Below are 13,523 nucleotides of genomic sequence, written 5' to 3' on the forward strand. Positions count from 1 at the left end.
TCCCCTCACGGCCGGGGCTCAGCCCGTCCCGGGCTCCCCTCACGGCGGGGGCTCAGCCGGTCCCGGGCTCCCCTCACGGCGGGGCTCAGCCCGTCCCGGGCTCCCGCGGCGCTCCCCTCACGGCGGGGCTCAGCCCGTCCCGGGCTCCCGCGGCGCTCCCCTCACGGCGGGGCTCAGCCCGTCCCGGGCTCCCCTCACGGCGGGGGCTCAGCCGGTCCCGGGCTCCCCTCACGGCGGGGCTCAGCCCGTCCCGGGCTCCCCTCACGGCCGGGGCTCAGCCCGTCCCGGGCTCCCCTCACGGCCGGGGCTCAGCCCGTCCCGGGCTCCCCTCACGGCCGGGGCTCAGCCCGTCCCGGGCTCCCCTCACGGCCGGGGCTCAGCCTGTCCCGGGCTCCCCTCACGGCCGGGGCTCAGCCCGTCCCGGGCTCCCGCGGCGCTCCCCTCACGGCCGGGGCTCAGCCTGTCCCGGGCTCCCCTCACGGCGGGGCTCAGCCGGTCCCGGGCTCCCCTCACGGCGGGGCTCAGCCCGTCCCGGGCTCCCCTCACGGCGGGGCTCAGCCCGTCCCGGGCTCCCGCGGCGCTCCCCTCACGGCCGGGGCTCAGCCCGTCCCGGGCTCCCGCGGCGCTCCCCTCACGGCCGGGCCGAGGGCGCCCCCCGCCGGCCGCGGCGGCAGCAGGAGCGGGTCCCCGGGCCCGCGGAGCTGCCGGAGCGGGCCGGGCCCGCGGGCACAGCGTCATCCCCGGGCGCACACGGGGCACGGAGGCTCCCGGCGGAGCGGCTGGAAGTACAACACACGTGCTGTCCCGGGGGAGGCAGTGGCCTCTGCTACTGGCTTTTACACAGAGAATTTCACTGATTAACTCAAATAAAAGCATAAACTCCGCCTTTTTCTTGTTACTATTTATTGCGAATGTTGCAATGTCATGTAGTTTCAAACTAAGAGATGAAATGATTCGATAGGTAAGTAATATAATTAATTGGAAGACCCTTCCGTGACAATTTTTTATATATATATCAAAGCCATTCAAATGAGAAAATGCAACCTTGAAAATGAAATAGAGGATTTGGTCCTTGCTGAACCATACAAGAATATGTGTATTTAAGTACTTTACACAAAGGAATTCTTGTGTACAGAAAAGTGACCGGGTTGATTATCTGATACAATCAAGTGCTTGTGAAATATAGTCTCTTACAGAAAGTATTTGATTTCTTCATGATTTAGTGATCTTCTTTCAGCTTGGAGTGCTCTCTTTCATATTCACAACTTGAAGCAGATAGTCCATCATCTAATAAAAAGAAAAATATATTATTTATAGTCCAGTCCTGAATAAAGTAATTTGCTAAGATAATAAACTTTCTATAAGTTAATAAAGCTAATAGATAACTGCTGTGTGCATTCACATAACAAACATATTCCTAATAATCTTTCCGAAACAGACCCCATTTGTCTTGGTTAGTGTAATAACCAACTGCCAAAGTAGGAGTAAAGTCATTCTCCCAAATAATTCTGTGTGCCATCTCATTTATATCCTGTCTCATTAGTGTGAAAAAGCCAACTAATAGAAACAATTTAAAGTTTATTTTCCAACTTATTTTTGCACTTAGTCCAACTTGCAGGAGAGATTTGCCATCCCTTTTAACTACATTAACTGTAATTTATTCACAGAATAAAGAGCAGGCAAGGTATTAACTGAAAATAAAATAACACAGGTACACCATCCTAAGGCAAACCCCAAGAAGTATTGGGCTCACCTCTTCAATTATTTGACTGTATGTGAGCTACAGCTATTTCCCTCCTCTGAGTGAGTCCTTTAGAAATAATTATTTTCTTCTTAAGAAATGTGCAGCCCAGTGTGAGCATCAGTGGTGATGCACTGGATGATTTGGGCTAATAAGAGAGACCCTGAATTGAGTTGCTTGAGGCACCTATCTGTATTTACTTCTAGCTTTGGCGCTTCCTGACCTTAAATTTAAAATGCAAGTTTTAAATTAAATCAGCTCTATTTGAAAGCATCCATGGAACAAAGTTCTGGGAGTCTGTTTTTCCCAACACAGGCAGTCTTTGCAGTGTGTGCAGCAGGTGGAGCCCCTCCTGTGGCTGGCATCTCCATCAGTGCATGGGAATGCAGCCCTCGGTGGGCATGTGCTCCTGGGACAGCTCTTCCAGAAGCTGGTAGCTGGGTTCATTGTTTACCTCCTTTTGGTCACATTTAGTACGTCAGTCCAACAGGCCACTGCACAGGAAACAGTAACCTGCTACAAACCTGGTGTCTGGCTCCTCCTAGCAAAAGTTTCTGTTCCAAACTCACACTAAATATGCTTGGAAAAGTATTTTATGCCAAGGACAAATTTTCTGGATGCGCTGTGCATCATCCTCAGCTTCCTGTACCTGGTAATCTTCTCCTGTGCATGGACACCTTCCACAGCTGTGGTGCAGCAGCACCTTACCCCACGGTGCTGTCTAACCAAAGCCTGTGCACCTGAAACCCCTCACATCCTGACAAATCTACACAATCAACCCCCAAAGGCCAGTTATGCATTTGTATCACTATGCACATGAATGTCACATTCTGTATATCAGAGTTCCACCTTTATAAATAAGGCCTCTTTTGTTCAAAATAACTTTAAAATGAAAAATAATTCTCACTATTGAAATGTTTAGGAAACTATCTGAGCCCTCAAAAGAGCAAAGCACATTCCTTTTGATCTTCATATTTTCTTCATCTAGAAGGAAGATCTCAGAAGTACCTTAAATTTTAGGTGCTTTCTTGAAGCCAAGGGGAAAACAGGACATCATATCCTGTCTAGGCTGTGTATCATCAGATGTTTGTGTCCAACAGCAGGAAGGTACAGCTACAGCTCCTTTCATTAGATTTTACTTCAGAGTGGAGACAAAGAAACTGTTGAATGATGGACATCAAAGGTTCTATGGCCAAATGAGGTTCTGCAAGTTGTCTTCTATCTTAGTCACAGGAAAAACATGAGCTTTTTTTACTAATCCTTGCAGAAATCTGGATGGTTAAGGCAATAACCTCATTATTCCATAAGGATGTTCAATGTCTGGCCACAGAAATGCGGATGTTAATTTACGGTGAAAGTACACACATATGGATATGATTCAACTTACCGGAGGCAACTTCCAGCCTTCCTAAGTAGGATTTATTGACAGATATTTTAGAAGTCAGAACATTTCCCTCTTTACATTAAATAATGGAATTTGTTCATTTAATTTGATTACAAAGCTGCACACTGCAGAACTGAAGACAGAATAAATAGTTTCTCTTTTAGATAGTATTAATAATCTGTTACTATGATGCATCACTATCATAAAGCCACAGCCAAAAAGAAACCCATGGGCAGCATTCATATCACTGGTGTGAGAGACTTAAATCACAGCTTAATTTAAAGGGTGAATTTTTACCCAGATTCAAATAAAAGCCTAAGTATTTACTGATTTGATTGCACCAGGATTTCAGGAGGGAAACCAGGCTGAAGTTAGCCCAGGAATATTAATGACATCATATTGCAGTAGAATACGGGAAGGAAAAATTCTTCCCATTAATGTCTTTAAGGGGGCGTATTAATCTTTTTATTCCATTTCACTGTCACCTGAAAGAATTCTGAAGCTTTATCACCATGACTGTGCCTGAGATATTATAAGGAAAGGAATTTTCTTGTGGATCCTGTGATTTACATTAGACCCCAACTACTTTCTGTAAAACCTCCATTATCCTTCCCAGTGTATTTTATAGGATTTCCCAAAATAATAGGGATTAATCTGTTCCAAACCTTGTTGTCTTGTGCAACAGCACTAGAAAGAACATCAGCTTGAGGGATGAGGAGGGGCAGCTTATCAATAGCCCCAGACTCCTTTAGCAAACCCAGGAATGACCACAGCAGTAGCCAGCACCATGGGCTGGAGAAAAGGCAAAGGAAACAGGGACAAAGCTGGCACCAGAGAAAATTCTGCAGCCCTGTGGCTTTACTCAGCCCAAGGCAGAACATCCTGAACGGTGATGGAAGGGGGCAGTCAGTGTATTGTGGTTCCTCCTGCCCTCACACTTGTTTTTCACACCAGCTTGGCTTTGCTGGGCAATATGTGCTGCTCATTGATCACCTAAGCATAAAGAAAAAGAAAAGAAAAGAAAAGAAAAGAAAAGAAAAGAAAAGAAAAGAAAAGAAAAGAAAAGAAAAGAAAAGAAAAGAAAAGAAAAGAAAAGAAAAGAAAAGAAAAGAAAAGAAAAGAAAAGAAAAGAAAAGAAAAGAAAAGAAAAGAAAAGAAAAGAAAAGAAAAGAAAAGAAAAGAAAAGAAAAGAAAATGCCCCAACCAAGCAGCTTGAAGGGAGCCTAGGCACTAAAATCTACTGAATGCATGCCGTGTTTATACCCACTAGCAAATGAAGTAATCAAAAATACAGTCGGTGAGTGATAATCTGCAATCAAGAGCAGAATCTTACAGTACTGAATGTCTAATACATGTGATGTTTTCTGCTGCTTTTCTGGACAATCCACCAGCTGATATGCTACTGTAAACCAAAAACTGAAAACATGGAGTATCTTTACAGGTTTTATCTTACTTACATGTTTCCAACTGCTATTGTCATCTGTCTCCCAGGTGTTCCTGGTATACCAGGGGAGCCCTCCTTTTGAAAAGTGACCACTTTTATTTTCATTCCTTTCTAGCAGCCTTAGCAAATATTTTGAGATTTCTTCCCACTGCAGATACTCTTCCAGCTGCTTGATATTGTCAGGTAATGCTGAAAATGGTGTCTTGTTTTCTTCTTCAAAACCGTAAGGAAAATCTCCAGTGCTTTTTTTCCCCATTAAATGTCCTGTAACAACAATTAAAGTAGCACAAAATGAACCAAAACAGGTAAAAATTTGATTGTTCAAACATCAGTGGGACTTTGCTACTGATGGGAAGGGAAGGGAAGGGAAGGGAAGGGAAGGGAAGGGAAGGGAAGGGAAGGGAAGGGAAGGGAAGGGAAGGGAAGGGAAGGGAAGGGAAGGGAAGGGAAGGGAAGGGAAGGGAAGGGAAGGGAAGGGAAGGGAAGGGAAGGGAAGGGAAGGGAAGGGAAGGGAAGGGAAGGGAAGGGAAGGGAAGGGGGTAGATGATGTCGAGTTGTAGCATTACTGGGAGTGAAGATTTTGTCAGTGTCACACAGTAGTATTAATTTCTTCTGTCTCTTGTGTTACATGGTCAGAGAAAACGTGGCTGAGAAAGGGGCAGCGATTACCAAGAGCTTTGTCTGGAGATAGAGAGAGGCTCTTGGTAAGATTTGCTGGAATTAAAGCGGACGGAGAAGCCGAGGCTTTAGACTTACCCCGCCTGGACACGGGACGCAGGAACCGTGCGTTCCAGCGCCTTTGTAGGAGTTAAACCGCACTTACCCACAGCCCAGTGGCTGCCGCGGGGGTAGATCTTGGTGAGCGCGGGGGTCCCGCCGGGCTGCAGCGGCGCCGCTCCGCCCTGCGCCGTCAGCAGCGCCAGCGCCAGCAGCGGCAGCGCCGCGGGCCGCCCGCCGCGCATCCTGCCCTGCTGCGGCTGCGGCCGCTCCGCGCTCCGCCACGGCCGCCGCCCCCCATTTATCCGGAGCCGGGCCCCGCGCGGAGCCCGCGCCTGCCGCCTCCTCACGGGGCCGCTCCGCCCGCGGGGGGAGCCGGGGCGGTGCCGGCCCGGGCTGCCCCGGGCGGGGGGGCCGCTCTCTCTCGCTTCCCTGGGCAGCACGAGCTCGGGCTCCCCTGCTCCGCCCGCCGGGCCGGTGCCGAGGGCGGCCCGGGGCGCCTCGGGGCGGTGCTGAGGGAGCACCCGGCCGAGGGAGCCCGGGAGCCGCGGGGAGCAGCACCCCCATCCTGCGGGACCGCACCGTGCGGCTCCGGTTCGGCTGCACCTGGGGCAAAGGGTCTCCCTGTCCTTCGCTGGAACAGCAAGTCTGGTGTAAAGGGCTCCAGTATCTCCTAAATTTCCAGTCACAAGTAACAGTAAAGTGGATGCGCATTTATTTACAGGACTTTCTGCTTTCCCTGCACGGGGACTCTCTCTGTAAACTTTGAAGCCCCTGAGGCACCTGGAACTGGCCAACTTTGTAGTAAATGGATGAAAAGAATTCCAGCCTGAAGAGGCAGTGCAGGGAAAAGACAGAGACAGTACATCCCTGGAAAGGCCCTGAAGTGGAACACTTAAAGTGGTTTCACTGGAGTGAAGGTGGGTGAGCAATGATGGGATATGAAGTCCTCATGTGCCGTTTGTCACCCAGGAGAACACAGGGACAGGATGAAGCCACGTGTAATGCGATGATTTTGCTGTCTAGAGAACTATGGCAGGAGCTGGGATACACAGAGCAGAGCTGACTGTAAGGAACTTGCCAGCTCCTCCAGCTAGCCCCACATGACTGGAACTGAACTATCCTTACTACTGGAAACTCACACGGATGTGAATTAACATAATTTCCAGGCAAAATCTTGTACGATTCCTTTTGAAGTAAATCCTGTATCCTGCTGTATTGAGCCAAATTGTTCCCTTGTTTAGTCACAGTTTGTTTCATCTTCTTTCACTGATTAATGTGATTCATTCTTTTCTTTTGGTTATTAATTATGCATTCCTGCTTAATTCACAACAGTATTCTCAAGCCTCAAGTTGCACTGTGCAGCCCGCAGTGCAGCTACTGACATGTGCTCTGTGCTGAGTGACAGTTGATCAAATAAAATATTGCCATCCAGAGAAACTTCTAATTGTTTGGAGCAATCAAGGCAGGAAATTGAAAAATTGAGGAAATTGTCCATTTTCAGAAAACAAAACCAAAACCCACCAAACATGAATTCTTACTCAGTTCCAAATCTCTTGTACTGGAAATACCATGCAAACAATTAAACCTTTCTCCTATGTTGTATATGTACTGTGCCTTTATTATTTATTTAGTTGTTCATAAGGATTTATTCTAGTTCTTAATTGCTTACCCTTCAAAGGAAAATAGTAACTTGATTATATAGAGAAATATTATTGTGGACCCCCCACAACAGAAAAGGAACCAGGTACAACCAAAGGGTGTTATGAACTATGAGTGACTCAACTCACTCAAGACAATTTTTCTCTTAAAGAAGAAGCCTGATAACACCAATTTGTGTTTAAACATCAAGAAACAGCTCACTCTTTTAAAAAATATCCCTCCCTTTTTCATATATCCCATGGCAAAGCAAAATGTTGCTGTGCTTCATGGCAGGAAAACATTCATGGTTTTTAAATGCTATTACCCTGATAACACTTTAATTCACTTCCTTTACATTTTAGACAAGCATCATTGTTCTATCAGCAATGCATATTAGATGGCTATAAAAAGGGATAATATAAGAATGGTGTGCCTTTCATCATCTTCTTTGTAGGGATCCTGGCGTTGCACGCAGCCAGGATGTATGTACAGAACAAACACTGGTGGAAGCCTATCTCCAACGTAATAACAGGCGTGATCACTGAGGAATACTCTGTAAATGTTGAAGATGCTGAATAGACTAAGCTCCAGCATTTCTAACCCGCACTCAGGGCAGGTGTTCTGCAAATAACCTCACCATCGACTCAGTGCAGCAACAGCTCCCTGAAGAACTGAAGACATTTCTCAGAAAAGAGCTCCACAACTTTACAGAAGCTGAATAATATGAAATAATAACATTTATCTAGTAAGGCCCAGTGAAAGATAGTCGACACTGTTTGCGCTGCACTTTGGGAAGCCCTGGACAATTGAAGCTTAAGCACAGTGATTGCTCACTGCACATTTAACTTGTGCCAGGCTGCTGCGGCAGCCACAAGTTTGGGTTTACGATTCTTGCGGTGGAGGGGTTCAATAATTGGAGAATTCAAATGGGAAGCATTTATGCCTGTGGACCAGAACAGCCTACAGGGACCATCCAGCCCAACAGCCTGAGCCCTTCCAGGCCGCCCAGAAGCTCAAGGGTGTTGTCCAAGTGCTCCTGGAATGCTGAGCTTGGGACATCCAGCCTCACCCGAGGGAGGCTGCCCCAGGTCTGAGCACCCTCTCAGGATGGCAATGCTTCCTGACATTCACTCTGACCCCCCTGGCACGGCTCTGAGCCACTCCTGGGACTGGATCCCAGTGTCACATTGGCCAGCTGCAAAATGTCCAACTGCACTCTCCAAGCCTGTGCTGACTGTGCTCGCATTGGGTAGGTGGACAGCATAAATCTGGATTTCAGCAACACCAAGAGAAAGAAAAAAATCTTATTCCACGTACACTGTCTCCAAAAAACACATTATTTTTTCTTAACTGGGATGATACACTTCCAGGAAGACTGCATTAACGATCCCAACATTATTCTGCCATGCCATTTATTATATTCAATTTTATTTCTATATAATTTGACACAAAATAAGTAACTTTTATAATACAGTTGGACATGAAAACCGCTTAGTAGGACACAAAAGAAGTAATATTACTCAGAGAAATTCAGCAGTTGTCTGCTGAGCATGAGCTGTTACAACAGAAAAGGTGTCATTATTGTATAATAGAGTATTTTTGCAGAGGTAAGGGATTACAGAAGAAACAGAACTCCAAAGGAAAAAAGCATCATGCTGTTCCTTATCAAAGCTACAAAAACAAAGCCAGCAAGGAAAACAAGTTCTGCTTTGTTGAAAGTGCAACACTGACATTTGAAGATAAGAGAAAAATACCAAATTTCATAAAAGACAGTTATCAGGTAAGTTTTTAAATGAAAAATCAATTTTATGTTTAACACTATTCAGGTGTCATATGATAGGAGAGAATAATACATTCTCCAAACTGGCATAAGAGTTCTGGTTTCCCCGTCTTGGCAATATCCCTGAAGTGTACCACTGTGCTATTCATTCAGTAATTTACAAGTGTTATTACAGCCCCAGAAAACCTTTTTGTTAGGTTAGTTTAAGAGCTAGAACACAAAAGGCAGATCATCAACAGCCTGAGCGCTAGCAACACACACAGTCCCTAAAAACCAGGCCTCTAAAAATCAGGCCATCTGGGCTTTTTTCCTTACCCCGTGAAGGAGCAAATTTCAAATTCAAGGAAAAAGCTCTGAGTCCCCACTGCTCATACCAAGTCGCAGCAGAACCCCCCTTCCTGGCTGTTTTTGGCAGCCACAACCAGCCAACTCAGGCATAAGTCTGACTAAACTCCTAGAACTTACTGCCCGCTCCGAGATTCTGTGTCCTTCCAAGCACTGATCAAAACAGTGTGTATCGTGGAGAAAAGAGGGCAGTGACAGATTAAAAATAACCCCCGAAACTAACAGGAGGGGAAAAGTGGGGTCAGATGCAGCAGCAGTCAGTCAAACCCACTGCAGCATGGCAAGAGAGCCCTTGGCTGCTCCAGCACACAGTCCTCCAAGCCAGTGCCAGGCTAGCCGAGAGCAGTCTGCAGAAGGTGGTGAATAAATCACTTTGTAATTAGCCAGCAGCCAACAGCTTCACTCATTAGGAGTTGTTTATTCAGACAAGACAAAAGCTTGCACAGTTTTGTAACTGTATACAGAAATGAAACCGTCTGAAATATATCAGTTGTTTCCCCTGGGTATTTGCCCCTGTTCTGGTGTTTAGGATTCCCGCTTGAGCAGTACATAGGCTCCCATCACTGCCAGCAGAGCATACTGCAAAGAAACACAGAACACAGCCTCGTTACAATTCCTCTCCACTGAGCCCTGAAAGCACAAACTGCTCCAAAGGTGCCCTCTCGAACATCACACCGCACAATTACAGAGCTCTGGCCCTACAAAACTGCAGGAAGATTTAAAAGTGGTCGAATTCATCATAACCAGGCATCACAACTGCATACACTTAACTAACAAAATTCTAATAAATTACATGTTTTCAACTCCTTACAAACAACAAATTCTACTCCCCAACAGTCAGCAAGGAAAGCCAGCTCATCCTACGTTAGATACCAAACCACAGACACAAGTTTATTAACATGTATGCTTAGAGGCAAGGTTCTTATTGTCTGTACTTGTTATCTTAGCAACTCAAGTATTCACAATGTCAGCATACATACCTTAAATTTTGGGTAGTCATTCATTATTATAGTTACCATTCCTACATAGGGCAAAAACCTGTAATTGACAAAACAGGTGAATGTAAAATTGACCCTCAAATATTTCAAGGAAGTATTTTAATGTTACTCAGTCTGGAATATTTCAGTGTGATCCCACAATCTACAGCTAATGGGGATCTGAATAGGAAGTAAAATTCATTAGTTTTCCTTAATCAAAGTTATCTGAGAAAATCTGAAGAGATTTCAGCTCAGCTGAAGGAGAAGGAGACAAAGTCAAAAGCTCAAACCTTCCATAAAATTTCTGTGGAATGCCAAAACAATTTCCTAGAAATTCCCAGCAATTACAAGGAGAAGCTGGTTAATATTGCATTTTCAGGTGAACTATTTGTTAAATGCCCATTTTTTTCCCCCCACACTCCACATCAGTGTGAGGACTACAGGAAGCAACTTTTCCAGGTTTTCTTTTAAATTACAATTCTATTTGAAAAAATACATCAGATCTGGTTTGTATCAACATCAGAACCGATTTAAGAGCTAATTTTTCTCTTTAATTACAGAGTACATTTTGCTTTACTTACCCTCTTGCTCTTCCAACAACATCTTTCTTCTCTAACCAGTTCTGACCTTCTTTGTACAAGCCTCTATCATCAACTTCATTATTATCCCCTTTAGTCAGAAATTTGATGTTCCCATTTCCTCTAGAAGGCAATGAGGTGATAAACTAAATAGCACTTAATTTAAAAATCTCAATTAACATCTACAAAGCAAATGAGGATGAAAAGTGCTACAAGATTAGATAACAATGTTTGCTTTCAGACCTGCTTATTGAACAACCACCATTAAATCATTAACATTACAGACTTTACTGACTTTATCTATCAACAGATATTAGCAAGAAACATTTTTTACAACACTCCTAGACTGTCAGTTGATGCAAGCAATTACACAATGGACATGAAAGGGACATTGTCCATCCAGGCACTAAACTTCCTCAACAAATCCTGTGTGTTTTATCAGCATCTTCCACAGAACACAAATTCAAATAAAGTTCTTTACAGTCTTCAAATGAATTTTGATTAAGTGCAGATATCAAGAAATGAGGAGTTCTCATAAAGACAAATTAGGTAATAAAAAAAATTAAATAGGCGATTCTTGGAAATTTTAAAAAAGCATGGAAGAACAGATGCTACTCAAGAAATAAACACCTTCAGCTCATGGAGCAAATACATCAGTGCTTGGCTTTTCACTGTGCAGAACTAGGAGCAGAAGCATGGTTTGGAAGAGCTGTTTGGCAGGGCAGGCATCTGCAATCAAGGCCAAACCAAGCCCTCTCCCTGCTGCTTTCAGCAAGAACTGTCATGGGCAGTGTGGCCAAGAGACACAAGAATAACAAGAGTCTCTTCTTTTATCCTGAATCCAATTTGGAAAACTTCAGTTAGCAAAGCTCACACACTCCGTCAGGCTGCACCCTGATTCTGGATCTCCACCTTCCATCAAAAATTTGCTCTTACAACCGAAATCCCAACTGCACAACCAGCAGCAGAGATGTGGACTCTGCTCCCACGCACATTCCTGCTGCCAAGATTCCTCCTGGGCACAGCTCTGCCTGCTCCAAGCCTGAGCAGCTCCGCTGAGGGAAAGGTCACAGACCCTCACAAAGTGTGACAGAACTGGGGACAGAAGTGGATCACATCCTACAGCTGAGCCTTCTCTCACTGCTTATCCTCACTTGCCTTTCTCACACACCAAACCACAATTAAACTGACACTGAAAGCCACGGGGAAGGAAAGGAGCTTTACAAACAAAAAACCACCGAGTTGCATTACTTTTCATGTACTTTGATAACTCTGTGAACTATTGGAATGTCTCTGCCTTCAACTTTAAAAACAACTATTTCACCAGCTCTGATTGGGTCATCATGGAAATTTGTTAGAAACAGCAGGTCTCCCCTGTGGAAAGCTGGCTCCATGCTGCCACTACAAAAAACAAGAAAGAGAGAGTTTGTTGGCACAAATGAAAGAAGCACCATGAAATCAAAGAACACTTCATTCGTACAGATAAATCCACAATTCTAACAGAGATCTGCAGCTTCACCCATTCAGTTACACTGCTCAGACCTTTACCAGAACCCAAATCCCAGAAAGCAATCTGCAGGAGTTTACCCAGGAGGAAGGGTAAACTCCTGCAGAAGGAAGGTGGATTTTAAAAGGTCTCACACATTCACTGCTCCTACAAACCTCAGTGGGAACTGGGCCATGGCTACTGACAGCGCGGCTTTTGTTCCAGCCCAAACACAGCTTCGAGTCTTTCTTTAAATAGGTGACATTTCAAATTCCAACTGTATCCAAGGGGGAGGGGGAGCGGACAAAAGGCAAAACAATACCTAGACTTGAAGCAGAAAGCCTTTCCTTGACTCACCTGAGCACCACAACAATGGGGCTCTCACTGCCAGTCACCACGATCAGCCCTTTCCAGATCATCAGGGCAGAAGACACAATCATAGCAAAATTTAAGACTTGGTAATACAGCTGTGTGAAACAAGAAAATCGGATTTTAAAGGTCCTGTATTGTATTTAGAAGGACAATACAGAACTTTAACTCAAGTCCACCTCAGATTCTAGGCTAAAATCCTATTCCAGCCCAAGTCTGGTAGCACAGGTTGCCATGTCAGAATCCACCACACTGCAGCATAAAGCTGGAACCCTCTGTGTGCCTTAGTCTTGGGTTCATTCACTCCTGTGTGTCAGTGACAGACGCGAACACTCTGATAAAGGCTTATAAAGCTGGGGAAGCGACCTGGCAAACGATCAAAGCTGGTTCGGTGACACGGCCCTGCCTCCCCGCAGGGACGCGGGGAGCACCGGGCTACCAGCAGCGCCTGGCTTTCTGAGAGCGACTTCTGCTTAAAAACAGGAGCTGCAGAAGGCGAGACTCGGCAAAGGTCTCATCATTTCCTGCTCCTGTCATACTGAAATTTCTTATCTGGAAAATCACTGACTTGACTTCTGCCCCCGGGGCTCCCGCTCCGCCAGCCGCGGCAGCAGCGGATGCGCTTTAACCACACTCCTTCTCTGCTGGCTCCTTCTCTCGGCAGCACACGGGGACAGTGCTGGGAAGGACCCTGCAGGCCGGCGTTTGCAATCCCGCTCCCGGCGAGGCCGAGCCCGGTACCTGCCGCTTGTTCATGCGCCGCAGGTCCCCGAACAGATCCATGGCGGCCCCGGCCAGCACCGCCCGCGCCCCCCGCGCGGCGCCCGCGGTGGCAGCGGCACCCGCGCTGCTCTCTGGGATCTGTAGTTTTCTTCCTCTCCGCCCTGCTGACACACAGGGGGCCTCTGCGGCCAGGTGAACCATAACTCCCAGACGCACCGCGGCGAGAGGACCTGAGCACGAGGCCCCTTGCTTCTCGCCCCTGGAGGTGCCGGAGCAGCTGGCTGTACCGAGGGACCATCGGCGAAGGCTCAGACCCCTCAGCTCGGCGGGAAGAGCCG

At 46.2% G+C, this 13,523-nt stretch overlaps 2 protein-coding genes across 3 annotated transcripts; both read right to left on the bottom strand.

Annotated features, from left to right (window-relative positions):
• Positions 1-880: 880 nt before the first annotated feature.
• LOC135289002 (gastrin-releasing peptide-like) lies at positions 881-5,776 on the bottom strand. The gene is made up of 3 exons (XM_064402380.1): positions 5,393-5,776; positions 4,583-4,833; positions 881-1,287 (listed from the first exon to the last, which is right to left on the bottom strand). Exons 1-3 carry the CDS (start codon positions 5,529-5,531, stop codon positions 1,234-1,236), a joined length of 444 nt encoding a protein of 147 aa, XP_064258450.1. The 5' UTR covers positions 5,532-5,776; the 3' UTR covers positions 881-1,233.
• A 2,559-nt stretch (positions 5,777-8,335) lies between these two features.
• On the bottom strand, positions 8,336-13,413 carry LOC135289001 (signal peptidase complex catalytic subunit SEC11C). 2 transcript variants are annotated; one of them, XM_064402378.1, is made up of 6 exons: positions 13,204-13,401; positions 12,451-12,560; positions 11,859-12,008; positions 10,611-10,730; positions 10,033-10,090; positions 8,336-9,631 (listed from the first exon to the last, which is right to left on the bottom strand). In XM_064402378.1, the coding sequence occupies exons 1-6, from the start codon at positions 13,384-13,386 to the stop codon at positions 9,578-9,580; spliced, it is 675 nt and encodes a 224-aa protein (XP_064258448.1). In that variant the 5' UTR covers positions 13,387-13,401; the 3' UTR covers positions 8,336-9,577. The 2 variants fall into 2 exon arrangements, with proteins under 2 accessions (XP_064258448.1, XP_064258449.1); XM_064402379.1 differs by lacking the exon at positions 11,859-12,008 and having other exon boundaries at positions 13,204-13,413.
• Between the last annotated feature and the right edge of the window lie 110 nt (positions 13,414-13,523).

This window comes from Passer domesticus, chromosome W (genome assembly GCF_036417665.1).
Source record: "Passer domesticus isolate bPasDom1 chromosome W, bPasDom1.hap1, whole genome shotgun sequence".
NCBI classification, from domain to species: Eukaryota; Metazoa; Chordata; class Aves; order Passeriformes; family Passeridae; genus Passer; species Passer domesticus.

Coding starts and splice junctions, on each gene's coding strand:
- LOC135289001 (XM_064402378.1), bottom strand. CDS start 13,386: ATGGTTCACCTGGCCGCAGAGGCCCCCTGTGTGTCAGCAGGGCGGAGA. Junction 10,091..10,610: donor GTTGTTGGAAGAGCAAGAGG/GTAAGTAAAGCA, acceptor TGTCAATTACAG/GTTTTTGCCCTATGTAGGAA. Junction 9,632..10,032: donor ATGACTACCCAAAATTTAAG/GTATGTATGCTG, acceptor GTTTCTTTGCAG/TATGCTCTGCTGGCAGTGAT.
- LOC135289002 (XM_064402380.1), bottom strand. CDS start 5,531: ATGCGCGGCGGGCGGCCCGCGGCGCTGCCGCTGCTGGCGCTGGCGCTG. Junction 4,834..5,392: donor CGGCAGCCACTGGGCTGTGG/GTAAGTGCGGTT, acceptor TTGTTGTTACAG/GACATTTAATGGGGAAAAAA. Junction 1,288..4,582: donor ACAATAGCAGTTGGAAACAT/GTAAGTAAGATA, acceptor TCTTTTTATTAG/ATGATGGACTATCTGCTTCA.